The following is a 24,525-nucleotide window of genomic DNA, read 5'->3' on the forward strand; positions in this document are numbered from 1 at the left end:
ACTTCTTGCTGGGATCACTCCTATTACCAAGGATGGTGCTAGGACCCAGTCAGCAAAACAACCCATGGGGATTGAAGATGAAGAACTATCTACTTGGGTGATGGAAACTGTCGTGTAACCCTGGGAGATGAGCTACTCCCCCCCCCTTCCCCGGGGGGTGGGGGAAACAGTAGGAATGGGTGATGTCAGTCGCCATAGCCATATTCTAGACCTTCTGATGGAGCATCATCTGGTGTGGCTGGTACAAACTAGGTTGGTGCTACGAAGAATGGGGCTGACGGCAGAGGCGTTGTCAGAGTCGCACTGAGTGACAGTCAGGGGTGAAGTGGGCTGAAATTGGGAGTCTCCTCTGGCAGTTTTCCACCGTTGGCTTCCACCGGCTGAGCCTCAGCCTCCAGGTACCATTTGTTCAGGGAGCTTGTCGGCTTTCTGTACACCACAGAGCAGGCAGGAAGGGTGGCTAAGTGACTGCGAGCAAAACACGAATAAGGCCATGCTTTCCATTAAGGCATGAGCCCCTTGCCATGACAGATCTGGGCAAGAAGGGAGTTTTCATCTGCCGACCACCGCGCATCCCGGCAGGAGCTGCGGGCTGGGATCTGTCCTTCCTGTGTTCCACGGACACCACGGAGCTCCTTGTGCCTGCGTCCCGGTCCCCAGGACTACCTCCCGGTGACGTCAAGGGGCAGAAGTTCCAGACCCGTGAGAAGTCACTTCCGAGAGCTCAGCGTTGGAGCAAAGCCGCCGCCGGCGCCCCTGTCCTAGGGTTCACGCACGCTTGGACTCCGCATCCAGATGTGACTGCAACTGGGGTCTTTCGCAAAGCAGCGCTCAGACCGCAAGCTGCGGAAGTGCACTGCCACCAGGACCCGACGTTACCGCGAACAGCACACAGCAACACGGCTTTGCCGGCCGCCACCGCTAGTCCCGCGCGGGGAGGCGGGGGTGGGTCGTCGCCTAGAAGGCGCAAGCGCGTCTCGCGCGGGAAGTGGTGCATTATGGGAGGCGCGCGCTTTTGCCGCTTCCGCGAATATGGCGGCGCCGTAGTCCGGGCGCGGGATCCTGGGGCACGGGGAGGCTGCGGTACGCAGTCCGGGCGCGGTGATGGCGACCCCGGATCAGAAGTCGCCCAACGTCCTGCTGCAGAACCTGTGCTGCCGGATCCTGGGCCGGAGCGAAGGTACGCGTGGCGGGGCTCAGGGCATGGAGGCTGAACGCCATGACCCCGGGCGGCCGGGTAGCTGTTATCCCTGGCCCCGGGAAAGGGAAGGGGTGCGGCTCGCGGGCTGTCCCTGGTCTGGGGACCGGTGTCCACCGGGCTCGGTGTTCGCTCCCGGGTCCGAACTGCACCGCGGCCCGCAGCCCTGCCTCTGCGCGCTTCTCACTCTCCTGTCACCTCTGCCTCTGGAGTGATGCTCGCTTATTCCAGTGGCGTTCGAGTAGCGGATGACGCTCCTGAGAAGCCAAACCTCAGGGCAGTTCTGCCCACTTTACCCGTGCTGGAGCTGTGGTAGTCGGGGAGAGGGGGAAAGGTCAAGGATCTCGTCTCTTGAAGCTTCTTTTTGGAGATGAGTGGGGGCGCGTCATGAGGGAACAGTTTTGTAATTGACATGACTGGTTCAGAATGTAAGACATAATTCGCACAGGTTGTCAAGGAAGACTTTAAACACAATTGCATTTTAAGAACTGAGAGGGCCTTTTGATCGTCCATGATTTGTAACAACATTTGTAACAACTTGTCAGGGCAGAGGATGAATTACTATGTGTCACAGCTAAACTGTTAACGCAGTTCTTTATACCTTGCTGTGTTCTTTATTCATTTAAAATTTATTGATATGAAAAAATCCTTCAGTGTGAAATATGACTAGTGTGTTGGTGGGCAGATAGTGTTTGTGCGAGATAAGCACTGCGGGGGAAAGGTAGGGTAAGCCGATAGGAGTCGAGGGGAAAGTAAGTCTCCGGGAATTAAAGCCGCTATCCCAGCGACCCAGTGAGAGTGAGTGAGGGTGGTTTCAGCGTCTGGGGAGAGTGTCCTTTCTGGTGGAGTGTCCCAGTCATAGGTGAAATCCAAGGCTATTAGTTATGACTTAATGTACCCTAACATCATTTTTCCTTTATTGCATTGGGTCCAAAATTTTACCTTCTAGAAAGAACCTCATGGTTATAACTGGATTTCGAAGTTATTCATTATGAATTTCTAAATTAGAATTTTTTTTTTTTTTTACAGAAAGGTCCCTTTGGATTGGTAGAAGTTTCACAGCTTACAAATGATTTTTAGCAAAATTCTGTACCATCCCATCCTCCCCCGTTTATGATTATGTCTGAGTTGGGAGTCACTGGTCTTAGATACAGGATAAAATACTACACAAAGCTCATTAAAGATGACGGTGGCTCTCTGTGGATGGAGTGGAGAGTTGCTGAGGGGACTAGTGTCTCTGTTCTCACACACTTTGTTGGAGTTTTGTCCTGGTCTGACAGGTGTGTAGCAGTAGCTTGTTGTCCCTGGTGCTGCTGAGCATCTTTTCATGACTTCCTTTTAACAGACCTTCGGACACCTTTCTAATGCTGTGTGTGATTCGTTTTGTTTTCTCCCCAGCGTCTGCTTATGTCCTTGCTGAGCTGCTTCTTCCACCCTTATAGTTTTGAGTGTTCTTTATGTTTTGCAGACGAGACCTTAGTTTAGTGTTCTGAAAATGTTTTTTTTCCAGTATTTTAAGTCTTAACAGTTTTTTTTTGGCAGACAAAATTTTTCACATTTTAAAAAGTTTTTTTGAGATTAAAAGATGTATATAGATGGACTGGAGAGATGGCCCAGTGGTTAAAAGCACTGGCCGCTCTTCCAGAGGTCCTGAGTTCAATTCCTAGCAACCACATTGTGACTCACAACCATCTGTAATGATACCTGGCACCCTCTTCTGACGTGCGGGCATACATGAAGGCAGATTGTTGTATACATAATAATAAATAAATAAATCCTTTAAAAATGTGTATAGGTATTTTACTTGCATATCTGCCTGTGCATCGTGTGTGTGTGTGTGTGTGTGTGTGTGTGTGCGCGCGCGCGTGATCAGCAGAGGACAGAGTAGGGTGGAGGATCTCCCGCAACTGGAGTTGCTGATGGTTGTGAGCCCACATGTGGGTGCTGGAAATTGGATCCTGGTCTTTTGGGAGAGCAATCAGTGCTCTGCCCTGTTGAGCTGTCTCTCTGGCCTCCAAATCTTGATGAATTTCAGTTTATCTGTATCAGAAAGGGGAGGGGCAGGGAGGTAGCTCAGCAGGTAAAAGCACTTGGCTCTGCCGTCTCCAGAGCCATGTAAAAGCCTTACATGGCAGCATGCGTTTGTAATAACAGCACCGTGGGAGGCAGAGATGGGAGACTCATCTGGAAGCCCACAGCCAGCTGCTTTGGAGTTTGTTGCTGCTGCTGAGTGACAAGAATAGCAAGAGAGACTGCTTTCTCAGCAAGGTGGAAGGCAAGGCAAGGACTGAGTCCAGAAAATAGCCCTTTGATTTCTGTATGGATGCTATCCTCCAGCCCCATAAATAAAAGAAAAAATATTTAAAATGATCATGATTTTGGTGTCATGTGAAGAACTGTTACCAAGTCTAAAATCATAAAGATTTCTTTCTTTTCATCTTTTCCCCTAGGAGAGGCTGTATTATATTTGTTAAGCGTGTTATGACTTAGATTTTTGCTATATGGTACAAGTCGAGATTCAGTTTTGAGTTTACCAAAGGACCCCCTCCCCCATCCGTACTTGCTTTATTTTTGTCTTGAAGACTGAAGGTGTTGAAATGGAACCTTAAAGAATGTTGATAGCATCGGCCGTGCCAGACTAGTTAACGCCAACATTTGTGAAGGAAAGGGCCTCATGTCAGGGTGGTTTTTAAAAGTACCTAATGTTTCAGAAAGGTTTAGATGTACAAGAGAATTGCACACACAGTCCTCATTTTCCCAGCACCACCTCTTTTGTCTTGGCGTCTTGCTTCCTGAGGTGCACTGTCAGTCAGTAGTAATACATTGATGTTACTGATGCAGAAGCACAGCTCCCGCTCAAAGGGAGTAAGAGACAGCTTATTCTGGAGCCAAACATAAGTGACTGTGGTGTGGGAACACAGATTCGGGTTACCCCTAGTGCCTTGTCCCAGCATGCTTAGTTTCATGAGGTTTAGTAACAATAAAATAGAGTCATCAGTCGAGGTACTTGTCGAGTATATTGGAGTGAATGTCAGGTAGGTGGGTTACAGCAAAGCAGGGAATCTGTTATTGGCCTCAGGCACTATGTGATGACATTCTCATCTTAGGGTTGGTGGAGGCTGGGGTTCTCTGCATTCCAAGACACTTACCTACTAGTCACAAGGACAGATGTTAGGTCAGACACAGCGGTGAACAGTGAATGGCCTTTAAGACAGCTTAGCTCCAGACCCACAACACCCTACCTGTGCACAGTCACAGAAGTTCTAATTCTTCATCTTTGTAGAATCTTTAACTTTTTAGGCTTACTCAGGTGTTGCTTCATACTTACGCTTCCTTTTAGCTTGAGGCTCTGTCTTCTTATTCTTCAGGTCTCCATGGGCTCCTCTGGACTTGGGTCTTTCTTGATTTTTGTTTTTTGGTGAGCTTGCCTAGTTTGAAGTTAAAAGTTTATTTTGTAGGCTTGTTTGATATGTTTCTCATGATTAGATGGGGTTCTGTAGAGCAGAAGTGCCGTTTTCATCATGTAGTGGCAGCTTGACAGTCGCGTTTTATCTCCTGGACCTTAGGCTCATTACACTTCCTGATGTTCCTTTTCTCCTCACACTGTACATTTTGTATTTTTCCTTGCTCAACTTGCTCTTTTTCTTTGTGAATCTGCATAAGAGTGGCCACTAATAACCACATAACACAGTCAATACTAGGTTGTCTTGAAATCTCCTCTGCCAGTGCCATTAATCCAAGACTCTTTACCCTCAGGCAGATTTTTCAGACAAGGGCAAAAAGCATTCTTTGCCAAAATATGAGGATGTCACTTACTGGTCATTTACTAATACTCTTCTCTGAAACCTCTTGAGCTGGTCGTCATAATCCTAATTTTTCTCATCACCATCTTCCATGCTCTTACTAGTATGCCCCATTAGCCCCCCCCCCCCCTAAAGCTTTCAACTGCTTTCCTAGCCCAAAGTCCACATTCTGCCAACATGCTTGGTTGGCTGGCCTGTCACAGCAATACCCCACTTCTGGTACCAAGTTCTGTCCTAGTGTTCTATTGCTGTGAAGAGACACCATGACCCTGTCAACTCTTATGAGGGAAAGTATTTAATTAAGACTTACAGTTTCAGAGATTTAGTTCATTATCAGCATGGCAAACAGGCAGGCAGACATGGTATGGGAGAAGGAGCTGAGAGTTCTACATCTGGATCCACTGGCAACAGGAAGAGTGAGAGCCACTGGGCCTGACTTGGACTTCTGAAACCTCAAAGCCCACCTCCAGTGACATCCCTCTCAATTAGCTCCACTCTCTAATGACCAAACATTCAAATCTATGAGCGTCTGCGCATGGTGGGGGCATTTCTATTCCAACCACCACAGAGGATAACTTGAGACTTTTGGTGAAAAACATCAGAAGGATATGGCTTAAAGTGACTTGTCAAGTTGACAAGAGGTGAAATTGTGATTAGTCTTAATTATCACCATAATTCAATATAGGCCCCCCCCCCAGCCAAAAGGCAGTCTCAATGAGAGATTGTCCAGGTTGGCCTAGTGGAATGTCCATGGGGAATTATCTTGATTTGTGGGCAGTCCTGCCTACTGTGGGTGTCACCATCACCTAGGCTGAGGATCTTGGCTCTATGAGAGTGGAGAAAGGGAGCTGGCCGCCTGCATACAGTTCATTACTTTCTTGACTGTTGTAGTGTGACGAGCTGGTTCAGGTCACTGCCCTTTGTCCTACAGTGGTGGACTCGATGGGCTGTGACTTAGAGTTGTGAGTCAGATGAGCCTTTCCCGCCTGAGTTGCCTGTCAGAGTTTCTATCATTGCAGCTCAGAAAGGGAAGACGGTCCCCACTCCCCTTGCCATCCTGTCTCTGCACATTGGGCTTTCAGTGTCATCCTGGAAGGAGAGCCAGGCACCCGTCGCTCTCCAGCTTTTCCCTCTGCGTTCACTCCTGCTGTGGTGAACTCATGTCCTCCTCATTTCAGCTGCTTTAGCCTCAGCTTTGTGTTTGTTTATTTATACGGTATCCTGCCTCTAGGCCAGAAGAGGGCGCCAGATCTCATTATAGGTGGTTGTGAGCCACCATGTGGTTGCTGGGAATTGAACTCAGGACCTCTGGAAGAGCAATCAGTGCTCTTACCCACTGAGCCATCTCTCCAGCCCCCAATGTATTTCTTTTTTTTTTTTAAATATTTATTTATTTATTATGTATACAGTATTCTGTCTGTGTGTATGCCTGCAGGCCAGAAGAGGGCACCAGACCCCACTACAGATGGTTGTGAGCCACCATGTGGTTGCTGAGAATTGAACTCATGACCTTTGGAAGAGCAGACAATGCTCTTAACCTCTGAGCCATTTCTCCAGCCCCCAATGTATTTCTTTAAGAAGCAGAGACAACCTATGTTGTAACATACACTGTAGAAGTATGTACATAAATCCTGTCCCTTTCTTCCTGGAGCTGCTCAGAGATCTTGGCCAGGCTTACTTTTCTCAGTTCCTTGTCGGGCTGTGACTTTAATCACTTCTTTTAAAATGGCTGGTTGTCCAGTTTGGTTTTCTTTCAGGATTTTTCTGTATCTCTGCTATCTTTCCCGTAGTTTACAGAACTCTTTCTCTCAGTCGTTGATGTCATTGTGGCTTTTCTGTCTTTGAGTTAGGACTGGGCAGAGTGGCCTGTGCCCTTGACCCGCGTGCTCTGGCCATGAAAACCGCCGCTGTAACCTGCTCCCTTTGCTCCCCTTGCAGCTGATGTCGCCCAGCAGTTCCAGTTTGCTGTGAGAGTCATCGGCAGCAACTTTGCTCCAACTGTTGAGAGAGATGAATTTCTAGTAGCTGAAAAAATCAAGAAAGAACGTATGTATTTTTGTTAACTATTATGTGTTGGATTATGAAACTTGTGAGAACTTAAGAAACTATGTGACATGTGTATGTGCATGCTCATATGTGTGTTTACATGTGTTTATACATGTATCCAAGTATTTGTATGTGTGGTCACATATGTGCGTGTACATGGATATATACATATGTGTGTATACATGCCTGTCTGTGTTTGTGTATGCACGTGTGTATGCATGTGCATGAGTGTATGCGTTTCTCAAGCATGTTTTAATTATAGGTACTATTAAAAATAAGGACAGTTTAATTTTGTCTTGGCATTAAAATATAGTGAAAGTTTATTTTAAATGTGTCATAATGCTTATTTAGTTTTAGGAGACAAAAGATAGAGAGACTCTGATTTCCAGTCCCTCATATGACATGACAGTAACCACTCTCTGTGTTGTGTCAGAGTTGCAGCGTTTCAGAACAGGGCGAGCATTTTACTTCTGCGACGGCCCTTACAGCCCTCTTAAGTGGTGACGCCGTGGAGAAGGTTCTCCACTCATGACCCTTGGTTTGGTAACAGTAGTTGGGTTGGGTGAGGTTGGCTCCGCCAGCCTTCTCAGCCTGTGGAGTGTGTTCTGGTGTCTAGGCTCTCAGTGGCAGGCAGTCTGCTGCAGTCGTGGGAGAGCTGTTCAGTCCTGGTGGGGAGATTTCTAAATGTTTGCAGTCTGGCAATGGTACTCCTAGGAAGTCGTTCTGTATGGCCTGGATTCCTGCCCCAAGCCGTCGAATTAAGAACTGCATGGGCTGGCAGTCTGTGTGGCTGTGATCTTCCAGAGCTGTAACACAGAGTTGGGAGTGTTGGCTGGTGACAGATCTGAGGCTGTGGCTCTGGAGTGACTTCAGCAGTGTGATTCCTTAAGGACTCAGCGGCTACAATGGCAGCCTTGCTGTGACACTCAGTGGTCACCCCTACAGAGTGCACCTGCAATGGTCCTCCTTGTCAGCTGCTTTACTTTCTTGGGTTCAAGTTACCCGTTGCCAACAATGGGTGGAAAATAGTGGTGGAAAAATCCATCCCTGAAACTAATGATTGTAAGTTAAATGGCCTGCCATCTTAAGGAGTGTGTTGAAGTCTGATGCCACTCCACAACTTCCTGCCCGGCCTAGGGTCACCTCTTTGTTTAGTCTGTGCATTCTGTGTGTGCTGCCCACCTGGTCTCATTAGTCGTGGAGCTGCCTTCGCTGTCACCAGAGTGAGGGTTGTGTTATCCATGACCTGTGCTTCTCGTGGTCCTGGCTGGCTTCAAACTTGCCATCTTTCTGTCTCATTTCCCAAAAGGCTAGGCTAATAAGCATGTGTCACCATACTGAGCTACCTTATTTTTCTTAGTGGCCCCAAAGCATAAGGGTGCTGAACCCTGTAAATCAGGTATGCTGAAGAAAGTCAGAGCACTTCCTGAGAGGTATTGGAGATTTCAGACATCCCCCAGGGCTCTAGGACCCTACCTTACTAGTTAAATAAGCAGAAGAGTAGCAGGGGGAGGGTGTTCTGGCCTGTTACTAAATAGTGAAACTTACTTTCTTTTCATGTCTGTTTAGTGCCCTGTCAATGTGAGCTCTTTCAATGAGCTCCAAACTGCTTGCATTCTAGATTACCACCCAAAGCCCTGCCTAGTGGGTGCCCTGTAAACATAATTTCCCTTATAGATTTGATTTTATGGGCTCCTGGTGAGCTCATTGCCAGTGTATGTCACAGTTATGCCATTCATAACTATAGATCTTCAGGCAGTCCCATAAGTTGCTTTTTCTTAAGGAAACTAGTGCATAGCTTCCTCTGCGAACGATGAACGTATATGTTGCTGGTTTAGCGCTGTGCGTGTGTGTACCACCAGCAAGTGTCTTTTGCTGTTCTTGTCCTCGTTGGTGACACTACCCTCACTGCCTGTGGTCCTCTTGTCCAGTTGCTATGTTGGCCTGTCCCATGTCATCATTCTCCGGCATTGGAAACTGACTATGGTTGTTGGCATCCTAGACTATTCAAGCTATAGTCAGTCCGTCTTCTAGAACATCACGGGAAATTCATTTCCATGGCTGACTTCAATTGTAAATATCAGTAAGTTTTGGATTGAAACCCATACCAGCGCAGTCACTCAGGAGAGGGTTCCGTTAGTTTCCTCGTCTCTCACATTGGCAAAGTGGAGTGCATTGTAAGTCAGGACTCTACCTTTGCTAGTGACTTAGCAGGGAAAGCGGTGCTTGCTTGTGAATGCTCAGTTGCTGACTGTGTGACTGGACTGTAGCTAACAGTTTTTTTTTTAAATTTATTATGTATACAGCATTCTGTCTGTGTGTATGCCTGCAGGCCAGAAGAGAGCACCAGACCCCATTACAGATGGTTGTGAGCCACCATGTGGTTGCTGGGAATTGAACTCAGGACCTTTGGAAGAGCAGGCAATGCTCTTAACCTCTGAGCCATCTCTCCAGCCCTAGCTAGCAGTTTTCAATTTCACAATTGAGCATCAATTGCTCGGTGTCATGGCTGTCTTTATTTGGAGTCTGTTTCTGTTGTTTTTTTGTTTGTTTTTCAAGACAGAATTTCTTTGTATAACAGTTCTGGCAACTGACTTTGTAGACCAGGCTGGCCTCGAACTCACAGAGATCCATCTGCTTCCCTCTCCTCTGAAGGTAGGGATTAAAGGTGTGTGCCGCCACCTCCTGGCCATTTTGGTTGTTGAAAGGTAACAGCTGTATTACATTTCACTAGGATTGGTTTTATTGGTCTCCATGGCTAGCTGTGTTCTCTGGAGGAAGCTGAACAGCGTCTCTGTGTGCAGAGCACCAGGGTCAGATCTATTCCTGTCTATATGTGGTTAATTGGGTTAATGCTGGGTACCAGGGTTAGAGTCATTCCTGTCTCTATATGTAGTTTGCCAAGCATGGTGGTACAGGCCTTAATTCCAGCACTTTGGAAGGCACAGTCCAAGGCCAGCCTGGTCTACATAGTGAGCTCCAGGCCAGCCAGAGTACTTTTCTCAAAACTCAAATTAACAAGAAAAAGTTCTATGTTTAGTTCATGATTAGTGCAGGAGCCGGGATCTGCTCCATCCTTGTGTCTGCTGCAGTTCATGGTTAGTGCAGGAGCCGGGATCAGCTCTACTGCAGTTCATGGTTAGTACAGGAGATGGCATCAGGTGACTAGAATTCACTATGCAGCTCAGGCTGACTTCAGTCTCTGTCTTACTGCCTCAGTGGTCTGAGTACAGGATTATGTGCCCAACATTCTCAGCTTCTAGTTGGCTTTAAATGTGGTGCTTTGTCTACTAGCAGGGTTGTTTCCTCTGTGTGCAGTGTGTTCCTCAGGGGACTCGTGTCTGGTGTGAATCTTGTGCCTCATCGTGGAACAGAACATAGAGTGAGTTTGCCATTGGCTACTGCTGCTCATGATGATTGTACGCAGAACTGGAATATCTAGACATTTATCAGTAAAATGAAAACTGATAAAAATTAATTATTAGTAAAATAATCACCACCAACAAAAGAATAATAAAATAATGAAAATTAAATTAATAATAATAAATAAACAAACCAGTATTTAGTTTGAAACAGTAAGTTGTTATTTTTATGCTGAAGCAAAATGGAATACTGTCACACATCTTAGCAAAATGTTAGAATGGGACTTTTTTTGAGTCAAAGTCTTGTCCCTATGTAGCCTTTGCAGGTCAACGAGGCTGGCCTTGAACTTCCAGAGATCTCCTGCCCCTGCCTTCTGAGTGCTAGGATTAAAGACCTGCACCACCACACCTGGCTAGAATGTGGCTTTTAAAATCAGATGAACTGTCATGTATGGTGATCTTATGAATTCATGTTTTCATTTCCTAAATAACTCTTTCCTTCTCCCCCTTCCTCCCTCCTTCCTTCTCCCCCTCCCTCCCTCCTTCCTTCTCCCCCTCCCTCCCTCCGTCCCTTCCTCCGTCCCTCCCTCCCTCCCTCCCTCCCTCCCTCCCTCCCTCCCTCCCTCTCTCCCAGTAGCTGTTATTCACTAGTAGAGTTGATAGCTGGCTTCACTGTGGGTCAGTCAGTATTTGTAGACAGACCTCTTCTTATCCCAGCCTGATAGTCTCCATGCTTTACATACCCAGAGGGACAGACTGATACTGCTAAAAGTCTCTCGTCCTGTTTTTTTGGATTCTTTCCAGCACTTCCAAGTCTGTTAGCACAGATGAAATGATTTCCTAACGTTGAATCTTGGTGTGTGCAACTAATAGACTCAATTCCTTTTCTAAATTTTCAGTTATTCGACAAAGGAGAGAAGCAGACGCTGCGTTGTTTTCTGAGCTGCACAGAAAGCTTCATTCACAGGTGCGGTGAAATGTTTTGGATGTTGGAATGGAGGATGGCTTGGGAATGCTTGGATGTCCTTGGGTGATATCTTTTGAAACTCCCCTGCTTTGGCCATTAGTGTAGGTAGCACTTCTTCTTACGAAAGCCAGTGTCAGAACTGCTAGTTGACTTCTGGTGTGTGCTCCAGTTCGCACTGCAGTTGCTTTAATGACATTTCCAGGAGTAGGTGCTCTGTCCCCACTACAGCCGACACTCCCATGGCTGATCTCGGGTATCTAAGTAACTCATTTAATTGCTGCAAAGAGAAAGAAAGTTTTGAACCCTTTGTAATTAGATACTGATACTTGAAAATTATCCTAATCTAACATTTTGATAGTCTTGTCAGCCTCTGTCAAAAAGGTTAGATTTTGTGGTTTCTGACCGCAGAGGCACCGAGTTCACCCAGCTCTCTCTTTCCTTCTGTAGAGAGGCCTAAGGACCCAGAGTTCAGTGTTTGCTCCACAGCTCTGTCAGCCTGAGACAGTGCCAAGGGGACCAGGGCTGCAGAGCCTGAGCTTGTTTACGGTTCTCCAGTTCTGGCCTCTTTGTGCCCTGGAGTGAGCTTACTGCCTGTTTGCAGGGTCGATTCCTTAATGCAGCTTATTGACCTGGTTCACTGCCTGTGTAGCATCTCTCCATCCTGGACAGTGCTTACGAAGTAAGACTTGAGAGCTTTGTGTGCAGTCTGCCTCTCCTGGGGAGTGGTTTCCAACTGTAGTATCACTTTTGCTTTTTGTCAGCCGTTGTTCCCCTGGGAATGACTTCTGCTCCTCAGGTGTGACAAAGGGGCTTAATGTGCTGTGGTCAGGGAGCTGCTTGGCCTTGCTGGGAACACAGAGATAGTTTTCTGCAGCAAAACCTGTTGTGTCGGCTGCCACTGGGCTGAGGTGCGCTTGGGAAACTGAAATTTAAGAAGATTATTTTCTAAAAGTTTATTTGAAACTCTGTTTATTCCTATACTTGCTTGATTGCCTGTCTGTGATCTGTCTATCTACCTATCTACTTATCATCTGTCTATCATCTATCTCATCTGTCCATCCATCCATCCATCCATCCATCCATCCATCTATCTATCTATCTATGTTTTTTGAGATGGTCTATAACACTTTAACCACGCTGTGCTGAAACTCTCTGTGTGGCCCATGTTGGCCTTGCGCTCACAGCAGTCCTCCTGCTTCAGGGCCCCGTGTTCTGGAATTACAAGGTCTAAGCCACCTCACCTGGTTCCTAAACATTGCTGTAAATGGTGGCTGGCTTTTCCCCATTCATAACAATGCACAGCTAGCCTACAAACCCAGCCTAGTTGAATTTTCCATTCTGGAGATGAACCGTGTTTTAAAACCTACAAGACAGTGCCCTAATAATCCTAAAGCAGGAAATATGCCCAGATAAGTAGCCATTCCTTTTTTTTTTTTTTTTATTTAAAAAAAAGTACAGAGGTCATTGATACTATTTTGTCCTGTTTTCTGATCAGTGAGGGTGTCTCATCTGCTGTGTGTGTCCCAGGGCGCCTTGTGAGGAAGGGTTCAGGGTGCACATTGTTTCAGAGCTAGAGCAGGGAGGGTCCAGGTGTGATAGAAGGCATTGGGTTCTGAACTGAGTTCCAGTGTGGCTGGTAGCAAGGCAGTGGCTTGTCTGGGGACAGAAGTGCAGTGCGCAGCTGGGAGTGACTGACAGGCGGGGATGGTGCAGCAAGCCCGGGCAGCCCCTGCATGTGTGAAGGGTCAGGCGCCGTGCGCAGCTCCGAGTAAGCACACAGTCCTCAGAAACCTTGGTTTTCATGGTCCTCCACTTTGGAATGTTGTTTGTCCACACTTAAAATCAGTTGACACCCAGTGCATGAAGCTGTGTGTCTGCACCAAGGCCCTTACCTGATAGGAATCTGAGGGTAGCTGTGGTGAGCTCAGCCCTCAGCACGTTGTTTACCCAGGTTGATTGCTTGTTGCTCTGCCTGGGCTTCATCTGGAGCTGTAGCCCTTGAGGTAGCTGGGTGGGGAGGGTAGAGACTGAGGGTGAACAGCGACTCCTGGCGGCCATGCAGCGCTGGAGCTTGATGTGTTGTGTCCTGGGTCCTGACGAAGCCATCTTGGCTTCTTGAATGGTATAGGATACTGGCTGCTGCAGCTTCTCGTTTCCCTGTTCCTGTCCGTACCTCAGCGCACTCTGAAAGCTCCTAAGTAAATCCCTCACCTGGCTCACCTGGTGGTTATTAGCTGTTCCCTGTGTTGTGGTAAAAAAGAAGAAAAGATAGGACTTGCTTTCTAACATGTCATTGACGGATTTCTGTATGTGCAGTTTTGTTCATTTGTTTACCCCCCTCCCTCCCCCCCACAACTCCATCACTTCTCCCCACTCACACCCTTTCCGAAGTGAGTGCTGGGTTTCTGGCCTTCACTTTGTCACATAGAGAGAGGTCTTCCTACTATTTTTCCACCCCTACATGCCTTAGGGAACTCCCATCGGCGTTCAAAGCCATGCATCCTCTGAACTGATTTCTCAATTTGTGTCTCTCTGTATCCACACGTGTATGTAGGCAGCCTGCCCCCACCCATTTTGTGTTCATTGCCGTCCTGACTCCTCTCAGCAGACCTTCTGTCCGCCGTCCACTGGGTGTTGAAGCGTGGCAGCCAGGTTTAGTCCTGGTACTCACTCAGCGCTGTGAATCTCTTTCTCCTTTCCTTTGTGGATGGAGAGTCAGTCCGATGACATCATGGTGATGACAGGAGGTGGTCATTATAGAATGCTTGGCCCTGGGATGTTTCTGAATGACAGCTGCTGCTATCACAGACTGAGATGCGGATGAGAGAGACGGAGGTGGGGCGCCGTGAGGGCTTGCCTGCCGGCCCAGGGCCTGGCTAATTCACTGACCCTGAGAGGCCTGGCTCCTTTCCAGACTGCTGCAGTCTTCCTTCCTGTCCTCCAGCCACTGCTGCTGGTGAAGTGCTGTGTCCCGAGAGCACAACTCAGGCTCCCAGCCCTTTCCTTGTATGCGCAGGGCCTGGGTGCCCAGTTAAGTCCATGGCCTGTTTACGCTTTCTGCTCCTCATGGCGGAATCCCTGGAGATTCCTCTCCAGTTGTGTGGTTTGCCCACATGTCTCTTTCTACCAGAGCAGTTAGGTGCTCACCGGGGCGGGGCTCTTTCCATCCTTGTCTTCCCTTCTCCATGGCGTTCTTTTCTGCTCTAAATGGGACACTAATCAAGAAAAGCAGTTCATCCCCCCGCCCAGACAAAGTCACAATATGTATGCTTGGTTGGCCTGACCTGAAACTCACTGTTGATGAGGCTGGTCTCGAATCCACAGAGATCCACTTGTCTCTGCATCCTGAGTGCTGGGATTAAAGGTGTGTGTTACCATACCCAGCTTAATCCTCAGCTTTTGATAATATTTCTTTTACCAACTTTGTGTTAAGTTTTATTAATTAAAAGCAGGGTAAGTTCAGATTTTGCTTCCAGGGAGTTAAGGACCTGTGGGTGCTGGTTACAGAGTGTGGCTCCCAGCCTTCTGAGGGGTAGTGCCATTTGTGACTCATGAAGGGAGCTCAGATTACATGTCAACAGGTTGGTTTTAAAATGTATGCCTATGTTGGAAATAAGTATAAACAATAAAACAGGTAATAACTTTCATAATATTATTTTTAATCTATAAACAGGGAGTTTTGAAAAATAAATGGTCAATCCTCTACCTCCTGCTGAACCTCAGTGAGGACCCTCGCAAGCAGGCCAGCAAGGTGGGTGAGCGACCTCAGCAGCGAGCGTCCCATGGGGCTTCTACCGTGTTTTCCTAGGGGGAGGTTGACAGGAGAAAAGCAAGAGGCCCACCAAGCCAGGAGTCAAGTCACTTCTTCTCCAAGGGCAGTTTCTAGAAGATGTGTTTGCAGGTCGTGTTATTCTGATGTAACAGTGTGCACTGAGCAGCCCGAGTTGTTAAAGAATTGACACTGTGAAACAGGACCATCCTGATCTGGGAAGCCGAGGGGGTTCATGTTCTTCCAGGTGTGGGGAGCACTTGACATTGTCATACCAGCAGGCTTCCTGCTGTAAATCCCTGTGCTCTTCCCTGATGGAGGGTCTAGTACAGTAGAATGTTCTGCAGGCATTTGGCTGGCGAGAGGCTGAGGAGTGTGGATGGAGGGTTTGTTCCAACCTCCTTGTCGGGTAGCAGTGATGGACTTCTAAACTTGTTTGTGTTTTCTGTTGGAGTTCAGAGAACACCTCATACTGTCAGTTATAGCAGTTCCAGAGCATCTCCACTGACCTGCTTGAATAAGTGTGAAATTCAAATCCAGTTCCAGAAATAGCATGGGGATGGGAATGTAAAGGTCCTGTGCATTTGGGCAAGTCGTCCTGCAATTTCTTACCTGTGTGTTTTCAATGCGCTTCATTTCAGGTAACTAGCTATGCTTCATTATTTGCACAAGCATTGCCAAGAGATGCTCACTCAACGCCTTACTACTATGCCAGGCCTCAGACCCTCCCCTTGAACTACCAGGACCGCAGCACACAGGCACAGAGCTCCGGCAGCTTGGGCAGCAGTGGCATCAGCAGCATCGGCATGTGTGGTCTCAGTGGCCCCACACCTGTGCAGCCTTTCCTCCCTGGGTAACTTGAGCTCACATACATGTACACACACACACACACACACACACACACACACAGACACACACACACAAAGCATGATAGGACCAGTGACCCATGTTCCTAGGGCGTTGTGTCTGTCTCAGTGTTGGAGGTCTGTCCCCAGGTTTTCAGCTAGGCTCTTTTAAGAAGCAGCAGGGTGAATTGTCTTTAGACTGTGATTTTTCAGACTCACAGTTAATGCTGTGTGTAGAGGATGGAAACCAGAAATGTGCAGCTAGGACAAGGCTGTGTGGGCTTTCAGCTTTCTATCCAGTCTGCTTATGCTGAGATAGCATTCAGGGCTGAGAGGAAAGCAGGTGGCTATGCGGTTAATGGACATCGGATTCTTTTCTGTTAAGTACACGTTTTGTGTGTAGGTAGTCAGATGGCTTAGCTTCTTGCCTTCGTCATTCCTGGTGATCACAGTATCACAAAATAGAGCTCCAGAGGAGCAGTGGTCAGAGAATAGGCATCAAAAATATGCTGTATTCCAGGTGAGCACAGTGGAGTCATAAGTCACTTTGACTTATAAAGTGGCACAGAGGGTATTGAGTGTGTATTTCATGGACCACACACAGGTTGCTCTGTGATGAGCCTGTGACATTTGCCAATAGCACTTAACTGCTGACCCAAAGCCCATATTTGGCTGAAAGGGTCTCATGTGTGACCTTGGAATTTAGAGTGGTTATTGTTGTCATGAAAAAGTGACAGAGAGTTTTGAGCTGAACTAGGCTTTTATTTTACATTTACAGTGCTTTTTAGATGTGTAGTATTGCTGAGCCTGTCCCCACTGAGGGCAGTGCAGGGCAAGAATGGCAGTGCTCCTCATCCTGGGGGCAGTGCAGGACGGGCGTGGTGGTGCTCCTCATCCTGGGGGCAGTGCAGGATGAGAATGACTGTCACACAGCACCCTGAGGGCAGCAGGTGCAATTGAGAGCCCTATGGCTCCTCCAGTCTTCCAAGAAGCAGTGGTTTTGTTACAGTTGTCTCTGGAAATCAGTATCAGGTTCTTAGATTTTTCACAGAGCAACTGTGATATGTTTTCCAGGTTACTTTGCTTTGCATTTTATGTGTTTGTATATTTTTCAAATGAATTAAAGCTGCAGGGTTTCTTTTCACAGTGTGCATGCAAATGGTGGGGTGGGGACTAGTGCCCAGCAGCTGAGACAGGGCCCAGGTGTTAAATGAATGAAAGGCTATGATGATCTTGATGTTAAAACTACTTTAGAATTTCAAACTGCTTAGGTGTGTGTATGATGTATGCTGTGTGTTTGCCGAGAACTCAAATAAGGCAGAGAAGTGTGGACAGCAGGAAGAGGTGTTACCTGGGATTAGGTCTGCATGCTGAGTCTGCATCCCCGACAGGACAGTGCAAGGGGCCTGAAGCTGACTGCTGGGGTCTGTGGTTTAGGAGACTGCACTAGTGTAGGAACACAAGGACAGTTCCTGGCACGTTTCTGTCTCTGGCGGACAGTCTGGTTATCTGAAGCCAAAATGTCTCTTCATTCACTAGGCAGTCTCATCAAGCTCCGGGAGTCAGTGACGGCCTTCGGCAGCAGCTGGGGCCGCGTCTGGCGTGGACCCTGACTGCAAGTCAGCCTTCTTCGCAAACACCTACCTCCAAGGGTTTCCCGAATGCCCTTTCCCGCAGCATGACAAGGTCAAGGAGAGAAGGAGACCAGAATGGTGAGACGCGTTTTGATATTTAGAAGCCATTGTACTCTCATCTTAAAGCTGGACCCTCATGTGCAGTGACTCCTCATGTGATGAGACCCAGGGTCTCTGCTGTGTCGGGATGCCTTGTGAGCTTACCTCATGTGGCCTGCTTTTAGTCCTGCTACCTGCCACCTCTCGGCCATCTGTCTGATTGATTTGTTGCCACTGCTGTACTCTCTGCCTCCTTGTCCTAGTCCTTCCCCATCTCATTCTGTTGTCCTTCCTGGGAAGTCTCTCAGAGCTTCAGGAAGATCACTTCTTATGCCCAAATCCAAGCTCTGTGGAGGATGGCATCACTGGGTCATGGTACTGGTGCTTAGCATGGTGCCGGTAATATGAAGGAAACACACTAGCATTTCTGTGCTGGGGAAAGGAAGACCTCTTTAAGGGTTTTTTGTTTGTCTTGTTTTGAATTTGTCTTTTATTTTATTTTTTTTCTTTATTTTACATTCTAACCACATATACTGCGGCGAACCCCCCTGGCCAGCAGGGAAGAACGACCACCGAGTTGAGGATTCTTCTCAAATCACGCTTTATTGGAGCCTCTTGGTTAAGGGGAGAGCTGGAAACGAGGGGCCCGGAGCACTAAACGGCAGCTGCTTATATAGGGAGAGTGGACACGGGTCATGCCTGTGGGAGGTTCTGTCTAGAGCCTTGCCTAATATGGAGTTGTTTACTCGGCGCTGCAGGGGCTCAGCGCCATCTTGTGATGGTGGCCGGCAAATCAGCTCCCTGCAATATACTACCTTCTCAACCACATTATTCTACTGTGTGTAAAGGTGGTTATTCAGAAGGTGATGCTTACCCTTATGTGGAGCAAGCCTCTGCACTGTCCTCAGCCTACAGACCTGTTTCCCTGCATAGCCAGAGGGGACCTGAAAGTAGCTGAGAATAAGGAGTAGTGGGGTAGGTAGGGACAGTAGTAGTTTGGCTGCTTTAACCCGGGTGTACTTGCTAAAGGCATAAATAAAGGCATAAACTTTCAACGACAGTTTTAAAAATAATAACAGTCTGAGTAGTTCTTGCTGCTTCCAAGAGATGCCTTCTAAGAGGATTACAAATAGGTTAAAATAAGTGGTTGCACAAATGATTGTAAAGTGAACCACAGAGGAGGGAGGCGCCTCTGTCAGCATGGACTTCAAGTAGCCAGATGGAGGTGGGCCTTACGGACAGCCAAGGTCTACTCCTGAGGAAGCCTCAGTGAGTCTGTACGCACTAGGGAAGTTTACTCCTGCGCACGTCAAGGTGGACAGAAGAAGAAAGAAAGAACAGGAAGCCATGTCTCACAGCTGGCTGTTAGCTGCTTCTTCATAACTGAACCACAGCTGGAAGTGGCAAGAATGCCATGTGGGAACTGAGGACACTGTTAGCCTGATGGATGACTGCAGCCATCCTGCACTCAGCCAAGGCTCTGCTCAAGCTGCACTCTGTGGTGCTCTACATCTGACTGCTTCTGAGTCTCTCTGGGTCTCCTCTACATCCTGGGGTTCTGGGTGTTGCTCTTCCTCTTCGCCCTCATTTTTAACACCTTAAGTTTCTTGTAGCCTTTTTTCAGAAGACCTGAGAAAACTGATGTCTTTTCTAGCCATGCACTCCATTTCTAGTGGAGTTCACCTTGCAGTGAGCTGTTATTACCCAACCCCCTATTCTGTGACTGCTTCCTATGATTGATTTGTGCTGTTGTTACCTGTCTGATGGTCATAGGGAAGCTTGTCTTCAAAGACCTCAGTGGGGACATTCCAGGAGCCCCACCCCTCTCTGAGAGACCGTACTTTCTGTCTTACATTTCTCTTGCTTCTTGAGCTCACTTACACCCACACCTCAGTAGAGCTGATATATGTGGTCTGGGAGCAAATGGATAACACAGCTGAAGAGTCCTGCAACTCACTTTACACGGAGAGTGTTCCTTACTGTTTTTTAAAAATCCTTTGCAGGCACGTTGGAAGTTACTGAAGCAGCACTTGTAAGAGATATTCTCTACGTATTCCAGGGCATCGATGGCAAAAATATCAAAATGAGCCACTCTGAAAACTGTTACAAAGTGGAAGGAAAGGTATGGGAACTAGATCCTGCCTGCAGTGTTCAGAGACAAGAAAGCTCAGTGGGGTCCAGATGTCAAGCTTCTCACTGACTGACGTTCCTTGGTCTTGGTAGACTTGGCATTCGACAAGTTGCACAGCTGGGTGTGGCTTCTTGCCCTGCCCTTTTGTGGCTGATGTGGTCTGTCACGGGCCCTCTGTGGCAGTGCTTGCTTTCCCATGAGTCCACTGATGGGGCTGCTGTAGTGAAGATGGGGACCGAGAAACAGAGGCCAGGGTGCTGTCCTGTTCTGGACACAGCATCCAGTGCCGTCTGAGTGGACGCTCTGCTCTTGGCTTTCCTCAGCAGGACACGGGTCATCGCTCCTTGTGTCTCTGAGGATTGTCAAGGTCCCTGGTGGGCATGCCCCAGAATGGTATTCCCAGGGTGACACAGCAGGAGCCTGGTGTCCTCTCACTCTCTATGTCCTCTCTGTTGCCATGCTTTCTTCCCTTGGTGGTGTGGTAGTCACTTCAGACTTTCTTGTGTTGGGTGGTTAAGGTTAGACTCTTAGAACAAGTGCCTGGGGCTGATGATGAGTTCTAGCATTCACTTTTGAATTTTGACTTCTGGTGTGTTTACTTTTCAGGCAAACTTAAATAGATCTTTGAGGGACACAGCAGTCCGGCTTGCAGAATTGGGATGGTTACATAATAAAATCAGAAAATACGCTGACCAGAGGAGTCTGGACCGCTCTTTTGGACTTGTGGGTCAGGTATGTTCATCACTGTTAGGTAAGTGCCTAATATCTTTAAGGTTTGAGTCAGGGCTCTTGTTCAGGACAGTGTCCTTGGTGATGGATTATGCTGAGAAGATGTAGACTCTAGGAGCTGGTGAGCGGGCAGCAGATGGAGGTCAGAGGAAAGAGCTCGAGCCACCTGGGAGGGATAAGGGATGTCCCACATTGCTAGTGCTACAGTCGTGGGAAGTGGGGACCTGCTGCTGTCACTCCCAGATGTCCGTGGCTGGTCACTGATGGACCTGCATGTCCCTTGAAGCAGTCACCTGCCCCAACTGCTGGATCTCGAGGGGAGCAACAGATAGAAAGGTGCGTGCAGAAGTTCTTCCAAAGTCCCAGCCTCTTGCAGAGGTTTAGTTTGTGAGCTTTTGGTCTCGGTTGCATTCTTAGGCAGTAGTTGCTGCCAGTGATATCTACAGAAACGTATGGAAAGGATCACAGGCGGCACAGAGAGGTGATGGAGTGTGACTGGTGGCCAGGAGTGTAACAGGGGCAGTGTGACTGGTAGCCAGGAGTATAACGGGGCAGTGTGGTTAGTAGCCAGGAGTGTAACAGGGGCAGTATGACTCATAGCCAGGAGTGTAACGGGGCAGTGTGGCTAGTAGCCAGGAGTGTAACAGGGGCAGTATGACTCATAGCCAGGAGCATTGCAGGGGCAGCGTGGCTGGTGGCCAGGAACTCAGCTGGAGTGTGGCTGGTGGTCAGAGCATGGGAGGGGCTAGTGGCTAGGAGTGTAACAAGGACAGCGTGGGTGGTGGCCAGGAGTGTGACTCTAAAGTGAGACCTCAGATATGTCTGTCACTCAGCACAGGTTCTGTCCAATCTCCGTAGTTTCCTTTTGTAATAGGAAGGTGAAGTGGGAATGCATAGTTAGCTGCTGGTCCCGAGCCTGCCAGTGTCTTCTGGTACTGTATGCTGTCCAGGGAATTGGCCAGCTGACCACTGCCCTTCTTCCTGAGGGCTGACACTAGAAGCAGGCCTCGCCGGGCCTTTACTGACTTCACCTTTCATCCTGTCTGCCATGACACTTCCTTCCTTCTGATTGAGTGGAATTCAGCTGCATTTCTGTTTCTGCTGTGAATAGTGCTGCAGTGGTGGACGCAGCACAGCTCTGCCCTCAGCATGCTGACCCCGTGTCCTTTCAGCATGCTGACCCCGGGTCCTTTCAGCATGCTGACCCTGGGTCCTTTCAGCATGCTGACCCTGGATCCTTTGGACACGAGACCTATGGTGTGGTGCTGGCATCTGGAAGTTGTACTTTTTATAATTATGTGGGGGGCCTCTGCATAACTGATGCAGTGTCACCCCCCCCCCACCCATCCCGGTCCCCCATTCCTGACAGTGGCGGCTCTTCTGGAATCAGACTGCTTCTCAGGTTTTGGTCTGCATGTCCCTGGTGTCCCCCCACTTTTTTTCAGGTGCCCATTGGCTGTGTCTGAGAAATGTCCAACTCTCTCCTTTAAGATTCAGACTGGGTTTCTTTGCCTTTGTGCATTCTGGGTACTGACGCTTGCCAGTTGTGTGTCTTAGACATCACTGCAGTGTCATAAGAATCTTACAGTATTTAAATCTTGTTCTTCTATTGTATTGATTACCCTGACAGTCTCTAAAATCAGCAGAGTAGTATTCATTCATTGATTCTGCAGAAGCAGAAGTTGTACTACCAAAGTTTACCTTGATGTGTTCTGACAGTGGGAGGCAGCTGCATATAACTCCTGAAAGTGACTTTCCATCTCATTTTCTGCTGTGAAGTCAAGAAGTTATGGCTGACCACATTAGATTTGTTGAGTGCTCTTGTTGAGGTGATCTGCACCCCTGTTGGTTGGCTCTGTGTCTGTTGCCCTGGGTAGTAACTGTGCATGTTCTCTCTGAGGCCTCAGAAGAGCCCATCTCACTTCCAGTTCTCAGCATTGCTTCTCTCTGGCAAGGCCAGGCAGCCCAGCCCTGCTAAGCACGCACTCTCTCTGGCTGTAGATGACAGTGCTTATGGACACTGCATATGGACATTTGGATGTAGAACTACCTGGAATTTCAGCTGTGTAGTCTGCAGGTTTGCATTCTCTATGGAATACTGAGCTTGAAAGCTCTTGATCAGTTGATAAACTTTATTTTTTAACCTTATATATGCTTGTGGTTCTGCCCTCTTAGAAGCTGGGGTGGCAGTTTTGTAGAACATGGTGATGTGCCTGAGCAAATTCCACATTGCTGTCTCTGGGAGCACTAGGGAGACTAGTAATCTAGTATGGACTTCTGTGCCCCTGTGCAGATTATTTCCTTATATAGAACAGTGTGTCTGTGCAATGGTGGGAGGTGTGGAGGGTCAGCCTTCATTGGGAACCCAGGCTTTCACCCCAAGGTCTGTGTTCTCTCGGCTGGGGCAGTTCATCTTGCCAGCCAGTCTGACTTCAGAAGTGTTGCTGTGTCTGCAAAGTTGGTGTGCTTATCTTTAAAGCTATAGAAGTTTAAAATGTACATTTTTGTTCATCTTTATAGCTGAAAGGGCATTTTATTCCTGTTTGGTAAAATAAGCCCATATTTTATGAGGTTGTGAATCGCATTAAGGTGTGTGAGAAACCGTGGAGCTGCATATTTATTTAAAGAGGATAGATCTTAGCCTTTGCTGGTGTGTTTATGGTAGCTTGTCTTACAGTGCAGACTTTGGGCTGTGTGCTCTGTTGATAGCCTTGCGTTCATGCCAGGAGAGTCTTAGTGTTCAGGCTGGAGATGCAGAGAGAAGTGTTTGGTGCACTGAGTGGGAACGTAAACCATGTTCAAGCTGGGGCTTCTAGAAGTTCCTCATGCTTCAAAGAGCGTTTCAGGAACTCCAGCTCTAAAACTTAAAGGGCCATCCTCTAAGCTTACCACACCTGTAGCTTCATGAGAAAAAGCCACATCCCCATTTCTCTTCACAAGGCTTTGTTATTAGAATAGATGCTGCATGTCCAGGATTTCTGCTCTGCTGAACTTCGTGAGGAGGTGTCTCCTCTCTCAGAGGGAGCCATTGTGTGTGCATGGCCATGCTTTAACCTCTTTATCCTTCCCACACAGAGCTTTTGTGCTGCCTTGCATCAAGAGCTCAAAGAATACTACAGGCTCCTCTCTGTTCTGCACTCCCAGGTAAGTGCTTCCCGTGGAATCCTTCAGGTTCTCAAGGGTTAGAACATCGATGCTGTAGAGGGGATTTTGTTACTTCATACATATACAAGAGTAACCACTTCCATAATGGAAGATTTGTTCATTGCATCTTAGAGCCAATTAATTGCTCATTTCAGGGTCTTGTCTACTATATGAAGTCTTAGTTGTATGCAAGTCTTAGTTGAAAGGGCTGTAGTGTTTCAATGGGACCTTTGACTTTGTCATTAGAATAGTTATGGCTTGTTTTCACTGTGTGGCTTACGGGCTGATGGGATGTTCTCAGCTACTTCTCTTTAACCTCTCCCTGTTGTTTTTAGCTCCAGCTAGAGGACGACCAGGGTGTGAATTTGGGACTGGAGAGTAGCCTCACACTGCGGCGCCTCCTGGTTTGGACATATGACCCCAAAATAAGACTAAAGACCCTTGCTGCGCTGGTAGATCACTGCCAAGGTCTTCTGAGTTTCTTTTTTCTGTACTTCTAGACTTTAGTGCAAAACTTGTTTGTAGGTGGGGCCTGTGATTCTGCGCTGCTTGAGGGTACACTCAGTGAGCACAGATAATAGATATGGGCTCACGGGGCAAGTCACCTTGTACCAGTGTTGTCTGCTTATTAACCTGAGCCTCTCCGGGTGCCACCGAGATGAAACTGGGTCTGGTCAGCGCGGAGGCTGCATGCCCGGGCCTGCCTGTGCTCCTACCTGCTCGCTTTACCTGGCAGCCTTCTCTGCCTTCCCATGCTCTCCACTCTTTCCTGCTCTCCCGCACTGAGTTGCCCAGGACCTGAACTTGCATACACCTGAGTCCAAGTTCTCCACAGACTATCCAGGGGTAGCCTCCCTC

General features: G+C 47.9%; 1 protein-coding gene across 1 annotated transcript in view; it reads left to right on the top strand.

Annotated features, from left to right (window-relative positions):
- The first annotated feature begins 790 nt into the window (after positions 1-790).
- The window catches only part of Tubgcp3 (tubulin gamma complex associated protein 3), a 61,286-nt gene continuing 37,551 nt past the window's right edge, over positions 791-24,525 (top strand). Inside the window, exons 1-10 of the mRNA XM_038326375.2 lie at positions 791-1,180; positions 6,940-7,047; positions 11,309-11,376; positions 15,050-15,127; positions 15,787-15,998; positions 17,530-17,702; positions 19,667-19,785; positions 20,401-20,526; positions 23,599-23,667; positions 24,003-24,135. Coding sequence (XP_038182303.1) covers positions 1,105-1,180; positions 6,940-7,047; positions 11,309-11,376; positions 15,050-15,127; positions 15,787-15,998; positions 17,530-17,702; positions 19,667-19,785; positions 20,401-20,526; positions 23,599-23,667; positions 24,003-24,135 — 1,162 coding nt within the window. The 5' untranslated portion in view covers positions 791-1,104. The remainder of the gene's footprint in view (positions 1,181-6,939; positions 7,048-11,308; positions 11,377-15,049; positions 15,128-15,786; positions 15,999-17,529; positions 17,703-19,666; positions 19,786-20,400; positions 20,527-23,598; positions 23,668-24,002; positions 24,136-24,525) is intronic.

Source organism: Arvicola amphibius, chromosome 4 (genome assembly GCF_903992535.2).
Source record: "Arvicola amphibius chromosome 4, mArvAmp1.2, whole genome shotgun sequence".
NCBI lineage: Eukaryota > Metazoa > Chordata > Mammalia > Rodentia > Cricetidae > Arvicola > Arvicola amphibius.